The sequence below is a fragment of the Salarias fasciatus genome, chromosome 14 (assembly GCF_902148845.1).
Source record: "Salarias fasciatus chromosome 14, fSalaFa1.1, whole genome shotgun sequence".
Lineage (NCBI taxonomy): Eukaryota > Metazoa > Chordata > Actinopteri > Blenniiformes > Blenniidae > Salarias > Salarias fasciatus.
The window spans coordinates 13,452,182-13,478,158 of NC_043758.1; the positions used below are offsets into that span (position 1 = coordinate 13,452,182).

At 43.4% G+C, this 25,977-nt stretch overlaps 1 protein-coding gene across 2 annotated transcripts in view; it reads left to right on the plus strand.

Moving 5' to 3' along the window:
* The window catches only part of stx1a (syntaxin 1A (brain)), a 73,834-nt gene extending 61,081 nt beyond the window's left edge, over positions 1 to 12,753 (plus strand). Inside the window, exons 7-11 of one of the 2 annotated variants that reach the window (XM_030107987.1) lie at positions 3,292 to 3,365; positions 3,472 to 3,606; positions 5,657 to 5,767; positions 9,182 to 9,271; positions 12,703 to 12,753. In XM_030107987.1, coding sequence (XP_029963847.1) covers positions 3,292 to 3,365; positions 3,472 to 3,606; positions 5,657 to 5,767; positions 9,182 to 9,259 — 398 coding nt within the window. In that variant the 3' untranslated portion in view covers positions 9,260 to 9,271; positions 12,703 to 12,753. Of the gene's footprint in view, positions 1 to 3,291; positions 3,366 to 3,471; positions 3,607 to 5,384; positions 5,496 to 5,656; positions 5,768 to 9,181; positions 10,737 to 12,702 lie in introns of those variants that run through there. The other variant, XM_030107988.1, reaches the window with a different exon arrangement.
* Positions 12,754 to 25,977: the final 13,224 nt, after the last annotated feature.

The following is a 25,977-nucleotide window of genomic DNA, read 5'->3' on the forward strand; positions in this document are numbered from 1 at the left end:
GGACTCTCGTCCACATTATAGTTCAGATTCAAAGGAACTCAAAACTTTTTGATGCGTCAGCCGATTGTGCCTGTTCCCTTTCAGATTACCTGCACCAAGACCCAGTAAAACATCGGTGACAGGCCATCACACTACCCACAGCTGCAAGTAAACACACGCAAAAAAAATGGCTTTTGCTCTATTGATTGACAAAGCTGCATATCACATATGTATTGGCTTTTATAGTCAGGGCGCTTGTAGGCCTAACCCACTGGGATGGAGAGGGTTGTTCATCAGCATCGTGGGGTCTCTTTGACATTTTATTGTTGCTTTTTATGTTTCTGGACACTCCTTTACCAGAGAGCAGCACGTTCACAGTGCTAGAGACGAACATGGAGATGTACGACAACACATTCTGCATGTGTGACAGAGTGACAATGTGTGCCAGTGAGAAATGTATGTAAAAGAAATAATACACATTTTCCGTCCTTGTGCAGAGAAAAAGTTAAGCATGACCGTCAGTTGCTGCTTTGGCATTTCATGCATGAACCTTTGTGTATAGCTTTTACCTGGCTCCTCTGGGGTTTTTGCTTCATTTGCGCTATAGAATGATGATAAATATTTAATAATAGTATTCAGGGTGGCAGCACGGTATTAACAATTCAATAATCCAGAAACATAACGGGTGAAGTGAGACTTCCTGGCTCCATATTAGGCTTCTCAAGGTTTGGGTCTCCATGGTAACAAATAAGAGCATCCCTCAGAGCCTGTCAAAGATTTTTGAAAAATGTGTGTGTGTGAGATAAATAGGGTATGATAGCACCAGAGTGCCCGCTTTCCTTCTTTTTTTTTTTTTTTTCTCACAATTATCCACGACTGACTGTCACTCGTCTCAGTCGCTCGGCTCTCCCTCTGACGCTCTTTTAATGTCATAGTTTTAGACCCGTCCGTGGAGCGATCGTTTGTTTTCAGGCAGGCCAAGCAGATTGAGAATTGATCACGCTGATGGTGGTCTTCTCACTCCCCTGTGTGCGCTCCCCTGGTCGCCTCAAACTGTAAGAGATAATCGCTGAATATGGTCATATTCTGGGCATAATGCGGCATTGAAACTCATACGACGGGTAAATTCCAACGAGGTAGCGACTGGCTGCTTCGATTTGAATGTGAATCTTAATGTCTTCTGCATTTGAAGAGAGAAATGACGACAATAAACAGCATGCACAGTATATGGGATGCATGCGTTCTCACACGGGGAAATGTTAGTGAGCGTGTTCATCAGTATTCCATTCATGAAAGCAATCATGGGGTCCGAATCAGGACCATCATCACTCACCATCAACATACTGCTGCTGAGGCCGGGCCCACACCGGCCGCCGGTCGTCATCACACACACTCTGATTAGGTGAAGAATGCAGGCAGAATGTGAGCCAAAGCTGCTGGGAGTCCACCAAAGAGAGGAAAAGAGAGCAGTGTTTGACAAAGCCGACTGAGTAGGTTCAATCATTCATCCGTCCGTCCAGATTCTAGACGACTCCATCTCTCGGCGGAGGGGCTGGAACACGATGACGGGTGAAGGCAGGGCAGCAGTCCCCACCAGGAAAAACACACACTTTCACACCTTTTAATGTAGAATCGCAAATTCACTTCACATGCATATGTTTGGATTGTGGGAGAAATTTCTACAAAACACATGCACTCACAAACAGAACTTGAAAACTTTAGATTAAAAGGAAAACAAAGCCCAGAAGGAAGACAAAGGGTTTTTTAGTTTTGTTTTTTTTGCTATGAAGCCAAAGTTCTGAAAACTACATTACTGTGTTTCACTCATTTGTAATTCAGTAAAATGATCATTACACTGATACAACTCCCAAGTTTGTACAGTGGACAACAGTACAGGACATTTCTGATTGAGGAGAGACCACCGTGCGGTAGGAACAGTGGGAGGTTTGCTTGATATCGCCGTGCACTTGTGTGTTTTCTCCACACACTCCACACCAACATTTTCACGAGGTTCACTGAAGAACTCGTTGATTTCTGTTTCGCTGTTTTATTTGTGATTTTGTTTTTGGTCCACCGTCTTGATTAAAGATTCCTTTGGTGTAGCGCGTTGTCTTTGTTTGGATTCTTACCTCCGCACCTGAAAGTATCTTGGCCTGCTTGGTGTTTGGCCTTGTTTGTTTCCGCTCTGCGGATCAGCATTATTCTCAAAATGTCAAACGCTTCTTTTAAACAGGCAAGCAAACTTTGCTAATTTCCCCGAAGAGCTGCAGCTTCAGTGGTCTTGAATCATTTTACAATAACAGATTGAGGTTACGAGTTACAGAACCTCATTAGTATGCCTACTCAGGAGAAATGATGTCTGCTGACAAGAGAAGTTTTCTCTCTTTTTTCTTCGCAGTTATTTTTTATTTTAGAATATTTATTTATCAAACATTAAAATAACCTTCATAAATAAATTGCCAATTTTCTTTAGATCTACTAAAAGGTCGGATAGCTGCTATCTCTGGCTGCCCGGCACCGTGAACTTTCAACACGGCGGCGTTCGTTTCCCTGATGCTGATAACGTCTGCCGATGACTTACTGTATCAGTGGGGCAGTAATGGATTCCAGGAGCAGCGGCTCAGCGGGCCATTTCCGCACTCGTACACAAAGATGTTAATGTAGGTGTAAGGGAATGTGCATAAAGTAGGACAACTCTGTCGGGGGTAGCGAAGGTGATGAGGAGCAAAAGCATCAGCAGGAGGAGGAAAACGCTGTTTCACAGCTGGGATTAGTGGTCACAGTGAGAGTTTGTAGGAGGGAAGAAGCAGCTGAGTACTAAGACAAACCAAAAAAAGATGCTGAAAGTTACAGCGCCATCATTTATCTGCTCTTTCAGCTGAACCTGAGTAAATAGGCCACTTTAAAACTCCAGAATGTGACCTATTTGCTGATGTTGGGCTCAGCGGGATGATTGAAGCAGAAATGTCACAAATGAGATTCAATATTAACATTTCTGATCTGACTTGTTGTTTGGAAACAACCTTTGTAAAGTTCTCATATCTTAAGTGGAATGGAAATACATTAAAAAACCAAGCAAAAAATACATTATTTTGAATGTTAATATACCTCACACAGTAGAGGACACAATGAGTGTTTCTATCACAGGAATGTCCAAAAGCTTGGAGGACTTTTTGAAACCAATTTGTCTGCTCTTTATTTAATTTTGGTGCTTGAAGCTGTAAAAAGCAAGTGAATACCTTAACATTGCTGTTATAAGGGTGTTAATATGCATGTTTGTGTGTGTGTGTGTGCGTGTGTGTTTTCTTGTAGCTGGAAGAAACACAACAAATGAGGAACTGGAGAGCATGTTGGAGAGTGACAACCCCGCTATCTTCACCTCGGGGGTAAGTGATGCAGCATGAAAATCACATGCAAATCGTTTGGTTTTTTTTTTGGTGTTTTCTAAATTTCATTTTCCTCCAATTTTGTCCACACATTTTCTATTTCCAGATAATTATGGACAACATCACCCAGCAAGCGATGAATGAGATCGAGACTCGACACAATGAGATTATCAAGCTGGAAAACAGCATCAGAGAGCTTCACGACATGTTTATGGACATGGCCATGCTGGTGGAGAGCCAGGTGAAAACACTGCTCCCCTTTTCTCTCACCATTCCCACAGCTGTGTGGTTTGGGGCTCAGCCAAACGCGTGCATATGAAACGAGCCTGAAAATGCTCAATACGTTTGCGATTGAACATCCAGCTGCCAGTTGATAAATAATAGCCGCTCTGTTTGGCTGCGTGGCCTGGATAATGCTCAGGTTCGGTCACACGCTGCGTTCAGTGCGGTGAAATCATTAACCAGCTTAGTGTGCTGCAGCAGCTGCCGCTTCTCCCTATTAAAACACAAGTAACCGCTCCTCAGACATTCAGGATGGAAGCTGGCAGCCTTTTATTACATAGACAAGTTGTAAAGTGGATTAGTATAAATACAGGTCTGTCTGTGCCAACATAGTTGGACGAAGGTTATGTTTTCAGCTCCATCTGGTTGTTTGTTTGCAAAATATTTCAGTAAATTGGTATCAAATTCAGGGTTCAGTTTATTTTTAGGCTCAAGGATAAGTTAATTGGAACTGAACTTTTTTAGCAGTTGGGAATTGGGGTGTAGACTATTTTTTTTTTTTAGACATGTTTTCATGCTGCGTTCACAAGCAATTAAATGTGACATCTTGAACTTTAAAGCTGGCTACTAACTACTGGCTTTTTCAGATGGACTTTTTTTTTTATATCAAACCAATGGGAAGGAAGACTTTAAGCTTTATGTGTAATAATTTACTCTGAATTATTTTGTTATTTATAACAAATATAGAGGGTTTTTTTTTGTTGCAAACAATTGTTTGACTATACTGACAAAAATGCAGTGTCGATCGGTGATGATCTTCCTATATTTGTGCTATATTACAGTCCAAACAGATAGATGTTGAATTTTCTGGTCCGTGTTCTCCTCAGTAGAGTGCAGAGTTTCAGGTAAATCTGCAGACATGCTGCTTCCATCTGTGAGTGCATGATTGTGTGGGCTGAACCCCCACGGAGATTAACTATTTCACTCATCAGAAATACTCTGAATTATGCAAAAGGAAATCAGAACAAGAGAACACATGAACAAGAAACTGCGCCAGCAGGGATTACAGTGATAGCACAAAATGCCACAATGGAGTGGAATTAGTTGCCTTTTTAACGAGTGTATGCGCCTTAATTCCCATGTTGTCACACGATTTTCCAAACAACTCAATTACCTGCCTTCTATTGTCTGAGTGACGCACTGTTCAGGTCAAACACATGTGACTGTTAATTTTGCCCTTCTCAGACTCGCTTTCCCTTTCCCCAATTCTCTCTGTTGTCTTTCCCTCTTTTCTTTTCCACAACAAAACACTGCCGCCGCTTCAATGATTCTAAGCTCTAGAGAACAGAGGAGGCTGCTGTCCCTCTAACGCAGCAAGGTAATTCACCTGTAATTTCTTCCTCCATTTATTTTATTTTCACAATCTGAATCTGTTTTTGCCGTGCATGCATTTGCTTTAATGGCTGTTCAGATGGAGATTTATTGAACAATCTTGGGTCAATCAATATTCCACTGAAGAATCATGGCCAGCATGTGGGTCATACACATTGGAATAGCTTCCAGTAGTAAACAGAAAGATGATTAACCAAGTTTATATTCCCTCAAAGCTGTTTTCAAGCATGTGAAAACCGAAAATGAGAAATTGGATTTTAGAGGCTAAAAGATGTTGCTATGTATGAAACATCCATCAGATTAGTCTAATAAACAGCGGGTCTGCGGTTACGTTATTGAATGTGAGATCAAGAATAGCTTTTCTTTCATGACCACAAAGTGACTCCTTCTCTTTCGTTTCTGTAGGGTGAACTGGTGAACAACATCGAGCGAAGTGTTTTGGAGGCCCAGGAATATGTGGAGGAAGCAAAGGAGCGCATCCCAAAATGCAAAAAGTTCAAAAAGTCCAGCAAACGGGTGACATAACTACTTCTGCTTCTCTCTCTTTCTTTCTTTCCCCCTTTTCTCCTGATCTCCCTCTCTTGTTGCCTTTCACTCCCTGTCCCTCTCCACGTCTCTGCCTCTTTCTCCAACACGCCTGGACCGCTCCGGCTGCACGTCCTCCACACCTCCGCCAGGGAGAAATGATAGACCGCATAGAGTACAATGTGGAGCACTCGGTAGACTATGTGGAGAGGGCAGTATCAGACACTAAGAAGGCTGTTAAATATCAGAGCAAAGCCAGAAGGGTGAGTTTCTTTAACGATTCACATGCAAAACCATGATTTAAGATCAAGAGGTGCTGAATAGTATTCAGTGTTTTGCATGGCTCAGGTGGAGTGTAGTCATCGTCTGTGTGCATGCTCGCATGTGTTGCATGAAGTGTGTGCTTTGTGACAGGCATGGGAATTCATATGAAGAATGATTCATGCTTGATTTAACAACAATGTCTATATTTGTGAATGTGAGGAAGACAGGTGTAAAAATGAGGAAAATGGGGGTGAACAGCAAAAAGGGTTTTCCCTTTTCTAGTCAGTCAGCTGTATTTTAAATAAAACCAGAACTCTTTACTAAGTCAGCTGCCTTTATATCTGTGTGTTATAATGCACAGATATAAAATAAATTTGGTCTCTGTTGAGCTGCTCGGGTTTCCACTGGGAGGGAGCAGGGTGGAGCAGTTCAGAGGGATTCAGAGATGAAGCTAAATAGGCCAGGCTGAGATTGTTTGGGGCGGCCGTGGCACAGTTGGAAGAATGAGTCGGTCCCAAAATGAAAAAAGTTGGCAGTTCGAATCTATCCATATGCTGAAGCGTCGCAAGAAAACCCCAAATTGCCCACAATGTAGGTTGAGCGCCGTGATTGGCAGCTGTCACTACATTGAGAAGTTGGGGAAGGATGGATGTAGCGAAGACGGAAATGGAAATGATTGATGTAGCGGGGAGGGTGAGTTGGAATTAGATCCCTGAAGGAAGCGTCCAAAAGAGGAGACGAAAGGGTTAAAAACACATTCATGGAAGCAGGGAGGCTAATATTCAAGATCTGTCTGTAGGAAAAACAGCCATATCCTGCACAATATGAAACAGCAGAACACAACCTGTTGCTGAGAGGTTATAAAATACAGAAATAAAACTCTTAAACAGGAAAAATCTCTGCCTAACTGACTACTGCTGGGACAAATTCAAAGTCTTCACCCACCTTAAGAACACAAACAGTTTACAGTTCTTTAGTCAGTTTTAAAATGTACAGTTGCAAAACTTGGAGGTTGAAAGACGCATTTTGTTACTTATGCTTGATTTTACAACAATGTTAAATCATTGTTGAACAGTTTAGCGTGTTTTCCTTTCACACAGGATACTCTTCTCTTTAGTGAGACAGTTGTTTGACCAATACTTCACTTGAAATACTTTTGTTACATGTCCATTTCACAAACTTCACTATAATGGAGCCACTCTGCCCCCTCTTGGTTAATATCTGTACTAGCACCCAAACTCCATTCTGACTTTTCCTTTCTTTCTTGTTTTCATGTTGCTTTCCTTTTTTTCTTTCCATCTGTTTCTTTGTCTTTGTTTAATACTATTTTTTTTTACTCATTCCATTATTTCTTCCGATTCAATTACTTTTTCTTTTAAATTCTGTATGTCTGAGTCTTTTTTCAGTTTCTTTTTCTTCATATTTGCTCTCCTATCTTCCACGCGTTCTCTGACACTTTGCTCTCATTGTTTTCCTCATCCAGAAGGTGATCCTGATAGGCGGGTGTGTTGCAGTGTTTCTGACCATCATCATCATTATTTCGCTGGCTGTGGGACTCGGTTAAGACCCTCAGAAATCCTCACAGAGCAGAGTGCAATCCTCGCTGTTAAAGCCGCCATGAGACTGAAAATAGGAAACACACCACTGAATGTTCCTCTGTGAAAATACACTGTAGTTGTAATGTGGAAATGCTTGTGATCTAAGAGGCCGTCCATTGCATTGCATCAGAAGCCTGTCCAGTGTGTGCATGTGTGTGTGTGCATGTGAGGCCACTTTTACCACATGTGCATTGATCAGCTGTTTGTGTTTTGCTCCAGTGTGTGTGTGCTCACTGTCAAAGCTCTGTCATTTGCATGCTTTAGTAAGTGTTTTAAAGCTCTGCACATTCAACCAATACGAAACGTCATGTGGATGGATAAGTATTCCAAATATAAATATCTAAAGTTATGATTAAAAAAAATGAACTTCTAAGAATCTTGATGAAATGCATTTTGGGAAATGCTTGTTTTATCTAATTTCCTATTAGGGAATTTAGGGCAAAATGTGAAATATGTGTTGAATTTCTGTGTCTTACACCTGAGTTCTTTACTGAGCATAATGTTGAGAGAGACAGACAACAGCAGATCAACGTTCAATAATTACATTTATTCAGCAGATGGATTGATTTCACCAGAGTCAGGGTCTCTGTCTTCTCTCGGGTCTCATGGCTGAGTCAGAGAGGGAGCCTCCAAACTTCTCCAGGTTCCGGTCGATTCTCTTTCAACGTCCCTTTACGCCTGTCTTCCCTTTCAGGTGTTTCCTGACCTGAAGTGGAAGTGAAGACAGAGATTTATCCTTAACAACTGGTTTTCTTTGCACTAAAGTGAACTATCAGGCTCATTTCGTTGAGTCATGCCTCCTCAGCATGACACCTTCCATCCAGCTATCCATTTACCTTCTTATATAGAAAATAAACGTAATAACTTCATTAAGACGAACGTTGTGACTGTGAGGTGAGAGCCCTAACCACTGTGTTTAAAATGAGCACTGTAGACTGCTGATATATTTTTAACATGACATCAAGCTGGGACTGAATCGGCCCCAGCTTGACAAACTTACATTAAAACAAAACCCCAGACTTATGGGCGAATAATGGTAAAACCCAGCTGACCGAGAGACACCTGAGGTGAGGGAGGAGACAGAGACATTTACAGTTCAGTACATTTTCAGGCATTACAGGCATTTCAGGCATATGAATGTGCAAATGTGCAAATCTCAGAATGCACTCATATGACATTTTGATACACACCCAGGTGTGTACTTTCATGTTTAATATTACACACATACATGCACAAATCAGGACACTCGGACATTTGCAAAACAAGTAATAAAAAAATTTAATACTGCTTCCACATGTTTTCTCTCCTACTCTGTACTCTCGCTACCTTTTTATTTACCGTTGTGAGTGGTGTTGATTCTTTTGATTACAAGTATTTCCCAGAATGTTTTCTTTTCCAAAAGATATGGAGACTACTGTGTCACATCTTATCTCATGGGTCACATTAGCTGATTATAAACGCATGTAGAATGATGCATGTTCTAATTTGAAAACAAAAAAAGAAATGTGTGCAACGTGCTACATCAGCTGTTGTTGTTGATGTGGTTTGAACAAAATGCAGCAGTGAAACTAGAGACTGTAAATCCTTTATACACAGTCACACTCCAGCAACATCATCACAACATGTGAAAGTCTCATTATTAGAGAACAGCTTTCTGTTATCTGCTGCTCTTCTAAACTGCATTTTGTTCTTAATAATAACAATAACACTGTTGAAGTTAATTGAAGTGATATTGCTAACATGTTTTTCTCTGCTTCCCATTTGCTGCCGTGGATTTTTTTTTTTTTTTTGCTCCTTTTTTGTATCACTGTGTAGAAGAAAATTATGATTATTATATGCTGCGTGGTTCTGGGAATTGTTATTGCTTCTATCGTTGGGGGAACATTGGGCTGAACCTCAGCTACAATACACACACACACACACACACACACGCTGCAAGACACATGAAAGAGCAAAAACAAAACAACATTCCTAATTCCTGTTTTCATGAATGCAATCTATTAAATGTTCAACACAGAGTGTATTTTACACACAAGCATACGGGGATAGAGGTGTTTTCGCATGAGTTGCTGATTTGTAATCGTGTGGTGCTGCAAACTGTAATCCGAGTGTTGAGTGTCGTCAAAGATATGATGTTTCCTGGATGAAAAAGTTACTAAATTATATGTAACGCTATACTAATACATTCCAATGTGACACCGAAACATTAGTAATATCGATTTCAGGGGTTTTAAAAGTGTGGAAAGATGAACACTAAAAGTTATTTCCTAATTTATTTTGTCTTCATTACTCTTACGATCAGGCCTTAATGTTTTTTAAAATAAAAGTTATATAGATAGTTTTCCCCTACATGCATTTCTCTGAATTATGATTTCTTTGGAAAAAAGTTTTCGGGGAAAAATTATGCTGGAATTACAAACACCCTGACCCCCAGGTTTGTACTGCCCCTCCCCCACTTCCCCAACCTCTCAGAGGCCCCTCATGGGGGCCCGCACCACACTTTGAAAACCACTGATCTAGTTTTTGTTGTATAATCACAGTGATTCATCTGCAGTGTTTTCAAAACCAACGTTAACTTTCTTTCATTTGCTTATTTATTTGTTGGATACTTTTAAGTTTTTTTTGTTTGAACTTATGCTTTCTCTCTCTCTCTAGGATGTGTTCTACCTCCCTACAAAAACCCTGCATGGCTTGATTCTCTGTAAAGTGGTGTTTTTGTATTTTTAACACAACGAAAACTGTGCTGATGTTGGATATTTTACCTGTTCGCTCGTCACACTGCCAAATGTTTCATCAGCAACGCTTCTGTTCTTTATTTCTTGCTTTGCAGTTGTGAAGCATATCCGCCTGTGTCGAGTGAGTGTGTGTGTGTGTACGCCTGTGTGTACATGACAGAGGAAGTGTGCATGACAGCGTGTAGCTGAGTGTGTGAGTCATGGTGTGAGTAGCCACCTGTGTCTTTTGTTTCATAGATGGATATAAAGCTCTCTGACACTGCCACTGCGTTCTAATAAGCTGTTTAAATGGAGTCTAGTGTGGTTGGGTTGATAATTCTGGTCTGTAAGTGACAACATCTTGTTGATTTATGCCTTTGTTTCCCACAAACCCCAAGCTTTAAACAGCGCACACTTCTCGTCGAGCTATTCTCTCTTCATTGTCACGAGTCAAACAGAATTCTTCAAGGAAAGCTTCAGCATGAAGCCACAGTTTCCCCGTCAAAAAAGACTTTCACACCGGTTTTTGGGGACAGGCCAAACGTGTTACCATGTTGCCTATTGAACTTGTTGCCTATGTGTTATATTGTGATGACATGAGTTTGTTAAACTGATTTTTTTTTTTCTGTTTTTTAAGTAAAGTCTGTCAGAATGATCCAACCTAAACTCTGTGCTTCACTTCATGTTTACCTCCACACAGGCCTTATGTTGAGTCTGCATAAATACCAGCATGTGTGCAGGTATCCAGGAAAGGTGACCCTCCCCGGAGCTACCACTGACTTCACAATATTTAACTCACAATCTGGACACAAACTTTGTACAGAGGCATAATTCTGCAGCACCAGTCAAGAATGAAGGGTTCACTTATATTCCACTCTTTCCGATTCCCTTCAGTTTAACTCAAGAGTTAATATCGAAAAGAACCAAAAAGGTAAGTTATTTTCATCATCGTATTAGAAGAAATATCAGAAGAGTATAAACAATCATTTTAAAACAGACTTTCAAAGGTCTATGATAGTTTAAAAATTATTTGTGTGTGCATGCAATGAGTTGTGTGTGAATACCCTGCGCACATACTGTACATAGATTTCTGGGTAAACCGATTTTTGAGCTACACCGCGTGTGCATGCATGTGTCTAATTTCACTTATGAGTCAACATATTTGCATATGCACGTACATTTCCATTTGTGTGTCTGTAATTTGTTTTGTGTGTGTCTTAAAATTGAAGTCTGTCAGAGGTGGAGGTGAAGACAAAGACATTGACAGGTCAGTGTAGGTCGACACACAAAAATGTGTTCACACAAAGGGATCGCCCGAGCGTCGGCCAGCTATGAGGATGTCAATATTACATTTGAAAATTTAAAAAAAAACCAAACACAGCTAATTAAATGTTTTCTTTTTTTTTCCCTTGTCCTGTTCAGCAGCTGAGGCGTGCAATATTGTATGATTGTAGCCTTTTACTATCCGAACAGATTTGATTTTAGTGTTAGCTGCAGGACGAGACTGAATCTCCTCCTGCTGCTGCCTTTATTTAAAGCTGGCGTCCGGCATGGCTGCCGGACAGGACCGGGACGGAAACGCTCAGAGAGCGAGAGACCGAAAGAGAGATAGATAAAGAGAGGGAGAACGGGGGGGGGGGGGGGGGGGGGGGGGGGGGCACAACCTATGTACAAATTCACAATGCAAAACAGTGTTGTTGACGCACCACACGCAACCAAGAACAATCCCAAACCCCAATCTAGACAACACCAAAACAGGAGACGACAACCAACACAAAAACTGACAAAACCATACATATACATATATTTTTTTTCTTCTTTTTTTTTTTCCCCCTGACGAACCATAGTAGTGAACAGACCAGGCCACAAAAATAAAATGAGGTGTAGGGAAGGAAGGACATGCAAGGACACCACAAACCTTTTTTTTTTTTATGAGAATATAGCTAGTAATAACTAGTAGTAAACTCGGGGCGTGCATCAAGAGAGGGCTACTACAGACCACCATTATTTTGACCACCACAAGAAGACAAGGTAACCGAGTATGTGAAGAGTGATTAAAGATCAGCGTGATCATGCAAATAGATGGTGATAGTGATCATGCATATATTACCTCTGACCCCTGAGAAGGCCAGAAGCAGGTCAGAGAGGCCCTCAGAGCCCACGCAGCTGGCGGTCATCACAGAGCCCGGGTCCAAGCCGCTCCCCCAGGCAGACGCTCACGCTCCGGTTCAGAAATGGGGCAGAGGGAAGCCCCGGCCGGGCCTCGCGGAGCCACGACCGGCAGAGCCGAGAGCCCAAGGCCCAAGAGCCCAAGAGCCGACCCCCCACACAGGCGGAGGGCCATGACCCACCTGGGAGAACCGGCCCACACAGGCGGCTACCCACCCCAGGCCAGTACCCCCCCCAGCGCTCCGGCCACGCACCCCGAGATCCAGGGCATCACCCCCCCCCCCCCGCCCCTCCCACCCTGTCCTCTCCCACCTCACTCCCCCCTGCCCCAACCCAACACTCACTCACTCACACTGACACACACACACACACACACACACACAACCACTCATCCCTAAACCAAACACACTCACATTCTGACACACTCACACACACACGCTAGCAAGCACGTACACACACACACACACACACACACACACACACACACACACACACACACACACACACACACACACACAGAGTTCACCCTAACTCAAACACACTCACATTCCCACGTCATCCAACCGTCATGTCCTGTGGGAGACCCCCCCGGAAGGCAAGGGAACACCGGGGGAACACCGTCCGGGGATGATGCCGCAGCACCCCCATCACCCAGGAGCCCCCCAATGAAGGACAGGGCCAGGAGCGCCACCCCCCAGCAGGACCAGGGCGGACAGCGACCATAGCCAGAGAGCCACCGACCCAAGAAGCACACACCCATCATGCATCAGGAGGAGTGGAGGTGAGGACAGGCAGGGGGCAGCGGAAGGACCCAGACCCAGGGCCCACCGCCCCCAGGCCCCCCCCCCCCCCCCACACACAGGGCACCACACTCTCTCCTCACATACATACCTCCAATCACCCACACATATACACCCACACATACAGACATACATACATACTTACAGATACACACCCACACACGCATACATACATGCTCACAGAAACATACCCACACATACAGACACACTTACACATACAGTCACATACACATACATACATACCCACTCATACAAAAACATACATACATACTCACACACACACACCCACACACATATACACACGCACACCCACCTTCCCCAACCCCCTAACCCCCACAGCCCACCACCACCACCCCACTATCTACCCCCCATCCACTCCACCCCCCTGTCCCCCACCACCACAACCACCCACCCCGATGCCCTGGATTCCGGGGCAGAAACCAGATCCCAGGGAATGCACCGACCCAGGGCGCGGCAGCACGCCGTTTAAATGTTTCCTGTAGAACAAAGTAAAAGCTGTAGTGCTTCAAAAAGATGCTTTGATTCCACTATTTTCTCCTATTCATGATTGATTTTCAAGGCATTTCAAAGCAGGCTCATGATGAAAGATTCCAGATTCAGGATAAAATGAACAAAATCCTCTTAAAGAGTGTTGTAAAATTTTATTTTTGCACTGAAGCAATTGCATTGACACAGAAAAAAACAAAGCCCGAAAAATAAATGCAAATCCCATGACGATAGCTTTGGAAAAATAAATGATGAAAAATGAATGATTAAATGACCCCAAAACATGCATAATAATCCTAAAGCTAAAATCTAAACATCCTTTTCATTACATGATAGTTCCTGAGAAAGAATTTAAAAAAAAAAAAAAGTTGTTCCCCAAAGGGTCTCATGATTACATTATCTGTAATATGGACAGTGATGGGTGGATTCAAATGGTTTTAATGTGCATAAAACAACAATAATTATGTTGTTGCAGCTGTGGATCAGGAAACAGGATGTGGAAGCTGCAGTTCATGTGACAGTGGTTCAATCCCCACCTCCACCTCTGGATACGTTCAACTGTTCTTGTAAAAGGACAGGTTAAAAAAAACTTAATTTCCAGGAAAGACTGGAAACTTTTGTGAATAGAAGGGTCATTTTCTGTAGCTTATGTCATTAATGTCAGGTCATTTTACACACCTGTCTGGCCATTTTTTTCCATCTCTGTTGGAATTTGGAATCATTTTCTATTGGAGTCCATTGATTTTTTTGTCAGAGCCACTATCTGTGGCTATTTAAAACTTTGAGGTTTTTCGGGACAATGTGTCTTCTTGAACAGATCCTGAATTAAAGTTCTAATAAAACTTAAAGCCTATGGACTGGCTCAGGTCAGCCAGGAGTATTTTCTTAGATGAGCTGCAACAGGTTTGACCTGCTGAGATGAAAATGCAGTGATTTTTCCCTTCTTGTCAGTTTCCCTGTATATATATGTCAGCATTGCATAGCATATTTTTATGTGTCTCCGAGACGTATATCCCTGCTGGTACATCAAACTGTGCTGCTAAATGTTGCAGAGTTGTTGTCACTGGTCCCCTCAGCTAGTGCTTTGTTGATTATGTTTCTGCAGGTTGTTCTCTCTCCTGCTCTTTTGAGGAAGATGTTCTTCACCTTTCAATCTGGTCCTTTTGAATGAACCTTCTACAAAAACAGTTTTGATTTTAGGCACAGAATGATTTTCGTAACCCCCCTTTAACCTCTGTGCTGGACAACGGTGAGAGCTGTCTTAGATGCCTGGAAAGAGGTAGAAGCGTCTCGTCAGCAGCGAGCATCTGCCTCTGGTCGCAATCTGCATTTTTTCGATGTCTTGGAATTTTTCAGATCGCTTCGAGACCTGCAAGGTTGAAACAAACAGTGGATATAAATTAACCAGGAAACTAGAACATCTTATTTACTGCCTTTGCTCCCACAGTGCTTAGCTTTTCACAAAACAACAACAATGTAACCTTTTCTGCATTGTCACGTCCCTTTCACCAAGCTTATGCTTTTCTGAACAGCTCCTCGACGTCATCTTTATGAGCCTGAGTGTTGAACACCTCAAACTAAATTATTTGTTAAAACAGAGATGACTGTGAAATTCACTCACCTGCTTCAGCATCTTAAGTACTCTGTGGGAAAAGCTCATCATAAAGATTACCATCCAAATTCTTAATGTGGTCGATCATCATCCCACTGGCTCTGTCTCCTTTCTTCCTCACTACGTCAATGAGGCTTCGTGCAGCGTCAGCATCGTTGCTGTTCATTAATTTGTGTATTGGGTTTTTCTCTTGATCATTCAGAACTTCGTCCTCCAGAAGCTTGTCGAGGATCTGTTTCAGAAGTTCGGGGTTCACCTGATCCACAAATTTGCTCCTGGCCTTGAAGAGCGCGTTCGCTAGAAAAAGACAGAAGAAACACTGCATGATTGTCACAATCCACAGTTTCTATCAGTCCTCAGCTGAAACAGCCACACCTGTTGCCACGAGCCAAGTCTCATCACCACTTCATAAGCAGCTCTGACCTGCCGGCGGTCAGTGATGTATGGAAATCTCTGGGTTGACTCCACTCATCTCAGATCCTCCTTTTTCCTCTCTGGCCCAGTAATCGACCCAGCCTTCTGTTCCTGATCACAACCTTGCATGTCAGGATTTAGTTCTTTTATTCTTTTCTTTCTTTACTCCTGCCTTTTCATGGATCTTGAAAATTATTCCTCTCAATTAGTGTGGTTGTATGGTGTTTTCAATCCAGTACTGAAAACACTGATGGAATTGAAAACACTGAAGTAATTCAGAATGATATTCATAAGTGTCATGTTAACATGGGAAAAATTAAATCCTCTCTCACACCAGAGTCTGCAAAGCGTTCTGATTGGACAGGGGGCGGCCATGACATAAGAATGTCTCCCGGAAGAAAACAGCATTTTTCTTGTCTTGCTCTCTCAATTAGTTTTGACGCTACAGCTTTGAAAATGTCCACGTTGTTCAGCACCAGTTGATTCGCTCGTTTCATTATAGGAAATTCTTCTCAAACTGTCGTTCAACAAATTGTCTCCATACGAGTTGAAAACATTAATAGTAAATACAAACGGTTGGAACTTTCATGAATGTATCCATAGCATTCCGAAATCCCATTCTGAAGATTTCAGCGAGTTCAGCAGGACGTCGCCATATTGAACATTTGAAACTGGATGTAAATGTGATTGATCCAGTCTGTCACGTGGCCGCATCACGTGGACAGAGGAGGGCCTGTGATAGGGCGATTTGTACCAAACTTTAACTTTAAAATAAAATCAACAGATGATTTATGTGAAAATCAGAGTCATTTCAAAGTCGACACAGCTGTAGAAACTCGTGATAGAGACTAAAACATGTTCTAAAACAGAGCGCTTTATACGTTTATTTGCACTCTGAAAATTGGCATTTTTGAGACCCCGGACTCGTTTTGAAACCAATATCATCGCCCCCTACTGGAATTTCCCTGCTTTTTTGCACTTCTGCATTATCTTCATGTTTTACCAGCGGAGGTTGGTACTTGGTCAAAATGCGAACTGCAGGCCAAAATCTTGGAATATCGCGTCATCACGACGTAGCAGGCACAGAACGAACAGAATAGAATAAAGTTGCACCTAATTACCATATAATTCTGTTTCCAGAGGAGAATAAATTTGCCTTTCAATCCAGATTTAAAATGAATCCTGAATAAAGTTTTCAGGCATTTACATGGTAATTTTAGAGTGGAATTAAGCTCTATTTGGATTTATAGAGGAATAAAAAGTCCCATGTAAACACGTAGAGTGATTTCAATAAAGGTACAATATAATTGTGGGAATGCAGTCGGGTGAATAACATCCCCGTCAAGTAAAAATAAGGTGTTTTTAATTCCAAGTTACAGGATTGAATAAAATAAACAGCAGTTTGTAACTGTGACCTCAGTTTTATCACAAGCCCGACAACTGTTGGACATGTCAATGTTAAACATCATTATTATCACATTTTAACTGAGGTGTCTTTTTAAAACGTACACAAAACAAGGAAAATATAATGCACTTTTCATGGTGGCGGAAAGAATATTGGATCCATACTGAAAAGGATCACAGTCAACTTCTCATGTAGATCAGGAAGTTGATCATGATGCGTGTTGAGCAGGCATAACTTTCACGATGATCTCCTCTCTGGTGTCTTTTGAAATGTTATATAAGTGCTGCTGCTGCTGCTGTTGATGCTGCTGCTGCAAAAATAACTTTTGACCAGTACGTCGTCCGCTTTAACGCACAGCTGCAAAGAATCAACCGAGCGGGAAAATCTCCAAAAGTGAAAGTAAAAGTTTAGCTATAAATCTACAAAACTAACTACTGACACTGTGATACAACAAACCTGTCGTCGTCCATACGCAAGATTATCCAACATACGATTAACTTTAAAACTTTATAATCGATTAATAAAGTAAACGTGTCGTCTCTTACCCGCCATGGCTCAGATCTGCTCAGTCTTCTCTTCCACGCGGACGGATTTTTCTCTCTCTCACTCTCACTCACTCACTCTCTCTCTCTCTCTCTCTCTCTCTCTCTCTCTCTCTCTCTCTCTCTCTCTCTCTCTCTCTCTCTCTCAATTCAAAGAAGCTTTATTGGCATGACAAATATACATTCACATTGACAAAACGTTACATAAAAAAGCATACAATATAAGCAGTTTAAAACACTTCACTGGAATGCAAAACAGTGCAAATACTATAAAATAAGAGTGAAAATTAAATAGAATAAAAATATACTGTCTCTTTGTACTTTCTAAGTGTTGAAAGTACAAGTGTGCAGTAGGGCTGTAAAATGTTCTCAGTGTTTTTTTTATATACACGTGCAGGACCAGTTCCATGTGCTTGCACACAGCCTCATTCACAGAATGGAGGTGGTCTTGGTTCTGGTCCCGGTCTGTCCTCCTGCTCGGGTTCATGGAGGTTTCAGTTTTTCAGTCCGTCTCCTGTCGCAGCCGTGTACGAACCTGGCTGCTGTGTTTGCACACTGCTGTATGTCCCCGAGCAGGTGGCAGTTTGAGCATGTCAGGCATGCTCTGAAAGTCAGTGTGAGGAATGAGGGGGAAGTTGATGTCCCTGAGGTACAGGGGGCAGGCGGTCAGGAAGTGCAGTTCCGTCTTTAGCGTTTTCCCTGAAAACTTTGGTTTTCACCTTTTTTCTTTGTCTCTGATGTTTTTTCTCACGACTTTGTTTCTCCTTGTCACAACTGTTGTAAAGCACTGTTGTGTCGAGGAAAACCCTGATTTGGACTCATTCTCATCTGATTAGCATGCAAGTGTTGACCCTCCCGTTTGCATTCAACCAGCACAAACGATCCCCTCTAAAAATGGAAAAAATATCCTTTATCCACCTGAACAGAAGGGTAGACTGAGGGCAGCCAGTGTTCTAAAGATGGTTCCAGGCTGTTGAGACTGAGTTTGAAATGAAAAAAGGATGCTTGAAACCTCTAAGTCTCAGCACAGATTCTTTTATTTGATTGAGGATGATCAGACAGCGAAGAAGGTCTCATGCCAGCAATAAAATCAAAATACGAGGCTCTCGGTCCATCAGCCCTGCGAGAACAGATCTCAGTCTGAACCCCAGGCTGAATGGCCCCGGTTGTTGGTGGAGAGACAACTTTATCCTCAGTTTCCGCATAATTAAGGGTGGCACATGGGACTTCTCGTCTCCAGGAGTTAACAATCATGCTTAAGATTTGCGATCCTGCATACAGTCACAACAGTCTCTTCCTGCTAGCTTGGGGCCTTATACAACAGTTCAGCTCATCTCAGCAGGCCATATGCGACCGGTACAATAGACTGACACCTGGTTACCTCCTGTGGCTTCTGACCTGGCATCAGCTCCTTATCCTGGCTGGTTCACACCTAAAGTCCCTAGGGCTGTGGCATTTACATTATCACAAAGAGATCAGAGCTTTAGCTATGGTGACCCCTCACCTACACAGTTGCAAGGCACAAAAGGCAGTCACAAGGCAGAGTAATAGAATCACAGTGTAACCATTTAAAATGAGATAAAAATATACAACAGTTCCCTCTCTTGATCCCAGTTTAACTGGGATCACTACACTCGCACATTTTTACAGCGGAGTGGTATCTACCTCACCATCCTGCACTGGGCGGTACGGGGCATTGTCAGCTCGGAACAGAATGTGATAGGAGGCATCAGCAGTGTGGGCCAGAGCGGAAAAATGTGAATCAGTTTCCTCGACCACCATTTGGCAGGGAGGGGGTGCATACTTATCAGTCACAGGTGCTATCATTTTGGTAATCAAAGACCTGAGCAGAGGAATGCAACAACAGCCACAGTTGATGAGAGGGGCGAGAAACACTGCAAAAATGTGAAGATTTTTAAAAAGAACCCTTTGAACTTTCCGAACAATCGATCAAACAAGTCCATCAACCAGGAATTTCCCACACCAGAGATATTATTCAATTCCTCCTACAACAGACGGTGATTTGCATAGTACCTGGAACTAAAGCATATAACCTAAGGTGCAAACACCTATGGCCATTGGGGTCAGGATAAGTTTTACTCAGTGAGTCATTGATTCCCAATCTGTGATGTTACGTTAGCAAAACCTGACAAGCCGAATCCATGATTTCCCGTTACAACTTTTGAAGTCTGATGTATGGTAGAAGTTTAGAATAATTACAGGGTAAGCTGGTTGATTCACATTCGGGACCCCAATCAGAATCTGTGTATGGCACCACATAGGGGTGACAACTAAATAATACTCTATCATCACTTCAGAGACAGCGGAAGAAGTATAAGTCTATAAAAAAGTGACACGTCTATTTCCAGGCTGCATGATGCAGGCCACGGGGTGATCAGAAGCACAGCGAATGTTCAGTGCGATAAATTCGAGTTCTGGAGGACGCTTCGTCTTCTCTTGCTGTCGTGGTCTCTTTGTCCTGGGCTGACGACGTCAGTCCAGAAGCTTGCATCGTGGGCTTGCCGTGAGCTCTGGGACAAAACTTTTAACCTCCTAATGTGGACATTGGAGGGGAACGGACGCTGCTAGCCGTAGAAGGCCACAGCAGAGGACACCTTCCGGGTTCCATCTACTGCGCCTACTTCTACCGTCGGGGAGAATCGGTCTTGCACCATGTTCTCCCGTTTCCGGTGACTTCAGATGGTTCCAGGGGCCTTGGTTCCTCCGGGTCCGGCGCTGGGCTGCCCTGGGACTGATGGGACCACGTCCATTTCATCTCCAACCGGACGGCGTGGGATGTCCTCTCCGTCACCTTGAATGGGCCCGTATATCTCGGCTCCGCCCACTTCCTCCTCAGGACCTTGAGGTGATGATGATGGGGATCGCTGAATCGACGCCCATGTTTCCGGTTGGGTTAGTGAGCCTCGGTTGTCTTTCCGCTGGATCCAGAACCCTGCAGCCAGAGCATGGAGAGACTCGAGATAATTTTTTTGGGAGGATACTCACCTGTTCGTCCAATGGAGACAGGCCTTTCCCAGGTCCTGGAAGAGGTCTGCCATGTTTCAATTCCAATGGAGAGTAACCTGTGGTAAACAAGACTAAACCACAAATTAATAACAGAACCACTGCTAATGCATCAACCTAGTTCAATTTGGTGGACGCCATCACCTTAAAAAGTTTTTGTTTGATTGTCTGGTTCATATGTTCCAGTTGATGTCACAAACCCATTTCTCAGCCAACATGGAAGCTCCACATGCACTACGCCTGCAGTGTATACTGAGTCAGTGTAGATGTTGACTCTTAACCATCCACCCTCTCTAGAACCCTTATGAGAGCAATGAGTTCAGCCCGCTAGGCTGACTGTCTACCTCAGATGAGGTCTGCTTCCTGAACATAATAAGTTTATTAGCTAACATCTGCCATGACTGCGTAAGCAGATCTGAGGACCCAGAGGGGTCTCTGAAACAACACCGTCCACAAAAATGACGTAGTCTGGGTTCTAGATGAGTGTACATTATAATGTGATCAGTTTTGAGTATAACTTTTGTCAGACCTGCTGCATATCTAGCACAGGGTGGTTGTTTAGCTTCCACTGGGTCAAGAGAAAAACTTACATAGGTCAAAAATTTACATAGGTCAAAAATTTGTCTGTCTCCTGTTCCCTCTCTTTTCTGAAAAAGAACGGCTGCAATGGAGCCGGATTTTTCAGAAACATCCATAAAGAATGGTCTAGAATAATCAGGTCGTGCCAATGAGGCAGCTTAGGCTAGAGCCTGTTTTACAGCAGAAAAAGCTGAGTCGGCCAGAGGGACAAAATTTAGTTTTACATTCAAATTACGCAGCCCTTGTTCAGTGTTTAATCACATGATTAATAAGTCGGAGGTCATGTACCATCCGATATACACGTGTTGATTTACGGACTGGCAGAAATGGTGTGTTCCACACATTGTCAGATGTGGGTTCCAGGACTCCTGATTACAAGAGACCTGTGATTATATCAGCAATACCTAACCATTTGTATTTTGAGCGAGGATCCTGCAGAACATTAATTGAATGTGAATTGTCAGCAGTTATAGGTACAAGTGTAAATTTATACAGCTCAACGTCAGTCGGGCCCTGTGACCACACAGATTCAGGAATTGAAAACAGAAGCGCAGCAGCCCCATCAGAGTCAGACTTCTCACAACCGTGAGAGCAAGTAAACCACTCTTCTTCAGTCACAGCAGACTCAAAGGCAGACAGTTAAATTTTAAAATTCAGTTGAAGGGGAGTAGAGCAGGCCAGGGGTGCTCCATGGAGCCCAGCCAGTGGCCTCAAATTCCCATTCTGCCATGGGGCCTAAGTCCTTAGTGCAAATGAGATGTGTGGATGAGCTATAGATAACATCATGTACCAATGTTGTGTATCAGGTGTGAGTGTAACAGCCAAAGAGACACCCTGCACGCCAACCACCACGAAGTCAGACTGAATGACATGACAGGTCCCTGCCATGTCTTCTCAGAAGGCGTCTTGGTAGACTTCATCACCTTCACTGTCATAAAATAGGGTATAATGCGGAGGCTTAATCAGGGGGTGATTGGGGTTGCAGCGTTGAGATCCAGGGTCACCAGTCACGAAACACCTTAAGTACTGAGAGTTCATCAGGGTCTTCAACTTTGTCCAAAAGCAACCAATAGGTGTTAGCGCCTTGATGGAGGATGGCAGGGTTGAGTTCATTTGGGATGTGACAGATTTCAGTCCCATGTCCTTGGGGGACAGACATGTGCAGCATCTGTTCCGAGGACAAACGTTAACTCCAGTCGGTCTGGAGAGCAGAGAATCGAGGCCTCGACTTTGACGAGCAGGTCTCTTCCCAGGAGGTTCAATGAACAGGTTGATTGCAGAACACATTGATGGTCACAGCATGTCATTCTCAGACGTGTGGGAAGGGCAGTAGTCAGAGGTACGATCATGGGTTTCTCAGAGGAGCCGGTGAGTGTGACGCCAGTGTCCGACAGACGTGCTCCATCAGGGAGATCAGTGAGGGTGGATAGTGAGCACCAGTGTCCACCGTCATGGAAAGAATGTGGCCGTTCACCTCAATGTTCATCATCGCTCTGACTGGGTCCCATGATCAGCTCCTCCTGGGCACCTCTAGGCAGAATAGTGTTAATTTCCCAATGCCCATGAGAAGGTGGGGCATTGTGATGCACCTTGACTTGGTGGGGGCTGGCAATGCGGTGCCTGTCGCTGCGGAGGAGGTTGCCGATGGTTTAGCAGTGGGCCTGTCGACGGCGAGCCAGTCATTCGGAAGGGGCATCTGGAAGCCCAATGCTCCAGAGCACCGCAGATGAAACACCCGTCAGGTCGCTGGTGGTATTGGTTTGATGAACCCTGGTACCTGCCTCGCTGCATCCTGCCCCGACCTCTTCCTCGGCGTGCAAAATTTTGCCGTGGAGTGGGCTGAATTAGTGGTGGAGGGCCCCAGGATGGCTGCATCAGCGGCTGCATATAGTACTGTGGGGAATGAATATAAGGTTGTGATAGTGGTGCTGGGTGTAGTGCTGGAGTGTCTGTGACAGGCATCTGTGAATTCTTTTTCGATGCTTTGTTTGACTCTGATGAGTTGCATTTCGCCTGCAGTTGCAGATGGAATAACTCTTTCTGCAATTTAATAGTATCTTCTGACTCTTTCTTTTTATCTTCCATGTATTTGCGACAATGAAAAATGAAATGATCTCGCCACACAGTAGAACCCGCACTGAGAATCGTGGGTGATGCTGTCATAGCATCCCTAACCTGTTGTGGGACTCCCTGGAGCACGTGATGCCTGAAAAGCTGCATGCTTCCTGCAGAGGAGTGTGCTACAATTCCTGTGACAGCAGACCACTTATCTGCAGCTTCATCAAGATAAGCGACTGGGCTGGTCGTAACATCCCAGTCAAAGTTGAGAGGTGACAATGCCCCCAGGGGGCCAGGAGTGTGTTGAATGACAGTGTTCGCAGCTTCACTAACATTGCAGAAATTTAATGCATCTTGTTCCTGGGTGGTACCAGCCGATTCTTCTGTGTCTGCCAGGGTGGAAGTTGAGGTGGCAGCACTAATTAACGCTTTCACCTCACCCAATGCCAGAGTAATGCCAGCAGTCAATGACAAAAGCCTTTTGCTGAGGTGTTCCAATATGTAGATCCTATTCTGTGGAGGTGCGAAGGTACACAGGGATGGGGGTGAGTGCTGAATGGCAGATGATGCCTGAGGGCCTTTGAGGGCAGTGAGTAAGACTTGCCCTCCCCTGTAGGGGTTGTATTGTTTGGAGATGGGAGTTGACATGCCAATGGATGGAGCTAACGGCTCCTCCCCCTGGAGTTGGGCGGCTGGTCTCACCAAATTCAACTTCAGTTGTCTCTTGACAACCAAGAGTGGAGGTTGCACTGGTGACAGAAAAAGTTGTGAGAGTTGTACAGAGGTGACTTGTTTTAAGACTCGGGTACTGGTGGATTTTCACAGCAGCTAGAGTTACTTCACAAACGTACACAGCAGCACAAAAGCCCACTAGTGAATTCGCCAAACTATACAATAACGTGCATCTTCTCATTACTCATTACCCAAACCAGAAAATCCTTAAGACAAAAACTGTTCATCATTTGAAATTTCCAATCAATGCTTTGAAAATAATTCCAGTTTATGTGAACAGATTAGTCAACACAATTTCCTAAATAACTTTGAAAACTTTCACCACAAATTCAGTAGTTTAAATTTGCACCATCTGACCCCCCTTATCTACTGGGCTGAATCACAGCAGGAAACTGCAGTGTCTCCACAGGTCAGCTCAACAGTGCATGAGAACTCAAATGAGTTTTATTTTTTATTTTAGAATAATCAATCGTCGAACGTGGTTTCTTACAAAAAATTCCCTTCTTGAAATTACTAAATTGTAGCTACAAATTTTGAATTTGGCATTTTAACAAATTCCAAGCCAATTTACAATAAGAGTCAGTTGCACTCCCCCCTCTTAACAGCCTCTGCAGCAGCTGCAAGCCAGAGGGTGTGAAACTGCCCTTCCTTTTTCTTCAAATTCATGTTTCTCTTAAACTTGTTTTTAGTTTAAGGGTTCCATCTTTCTTTATGAGCTACAGGAAGCCATTTCCTTGCATTTTCATGTTCTTCTGTAGTTTTTATTTTAATTATCAATATTGTTATTATTTATTATTATTTATTATTAGTTATGTTTTTATTTTTACGCCTTTTTAGCAGATTCAAATTGAACTTGGATTTACAATTTATCATCTGGCACGTCTTTCAATCAGAATTTGCCAATTCACAGTCAAATTCACCATCAATCTTTACGCCTCATTCCTTCTTACACAAATTATAACACAGTTATTTCCAAATCGTGGTCTAAATTCACTACCACCGCACACAGCCGTGACCACTTCTCCTTTTTTAAGCCAATTGGGATCTTTTCTCCTTCTTTTTCCCCGCACGTAGCCACAGATCACAGACTAAGACACAGTAATACGCCGGTCCTTCCACCGATTCTTGATTACTTGTCTACCACTGCACTGGAGGATTTATTCTATTAATTTACCAAATTTGAACGCCACCACACAGCAACAAAAATCCTCCAGGCTTACGTGAACACCTTTTATAACCCTCACACAGACTAAGGCTCCACGTCTTCCATGTACCACACTCCTAAACTCCCGTGCACACAGCCCGTGAATACATGGGTAAGGATTTGTACTTCTCCTCAATTCACCCACACACAGTCCAGTCCTTACAAATCCTCTTCTTCTTCAAGACCAGAGCCAATGCAGAAACAGAAGTGACCGAAAATTTGGATATGCTCAATGTGGCAAATTTGTCTTTTTCAGAAACAGGTTTTGCCTTACCTTATGATATGTTGCTGCGCAGCGAAGGTCACTTAGGTCCTGGTTGGATGAGGTCTGGCACGCCGGCCCTGTCTGATCCTCCTTCTCAAATCCTGCCGACAACGCCAATTTGTTGAGACTGAGTTTGAAATGAAAAAAGGATGCTTGAAACCTCTAAGTCTCAGCACAGATTCTTTTATTTGATTGAGGATGATCAGACAGCGAAGAAGGTCTCATGCCAGCAATAAAATCAAAATACGAGGCTCTCGGTCCATCAGCCCTGCGAGAACAGATCTCAGTCTGAACCCCAGGCTGAATGGCCCCGGTTGTTGGTGGAGAGACAACTTTATCCTCAGTTTCCGCATAATTAAGGGTGGCACATGGGACTTCTCGTCTCCAGGAGTTAACAATCATGCTTAAGATTTGCGATCCTGCATACAGTCACAACAGTCTCTTCCTGCTAGCTTGGGGCCTTATACAACAGTTCAGCTCATCTCAGCAGGCCATATGCGACCGGTACAATAGACTGACACCTGGTTACCTCCTGTGGCTTCTGACCTGGCATCAGCTCCTTATCCTGGCTGGTTCACACCTAAAG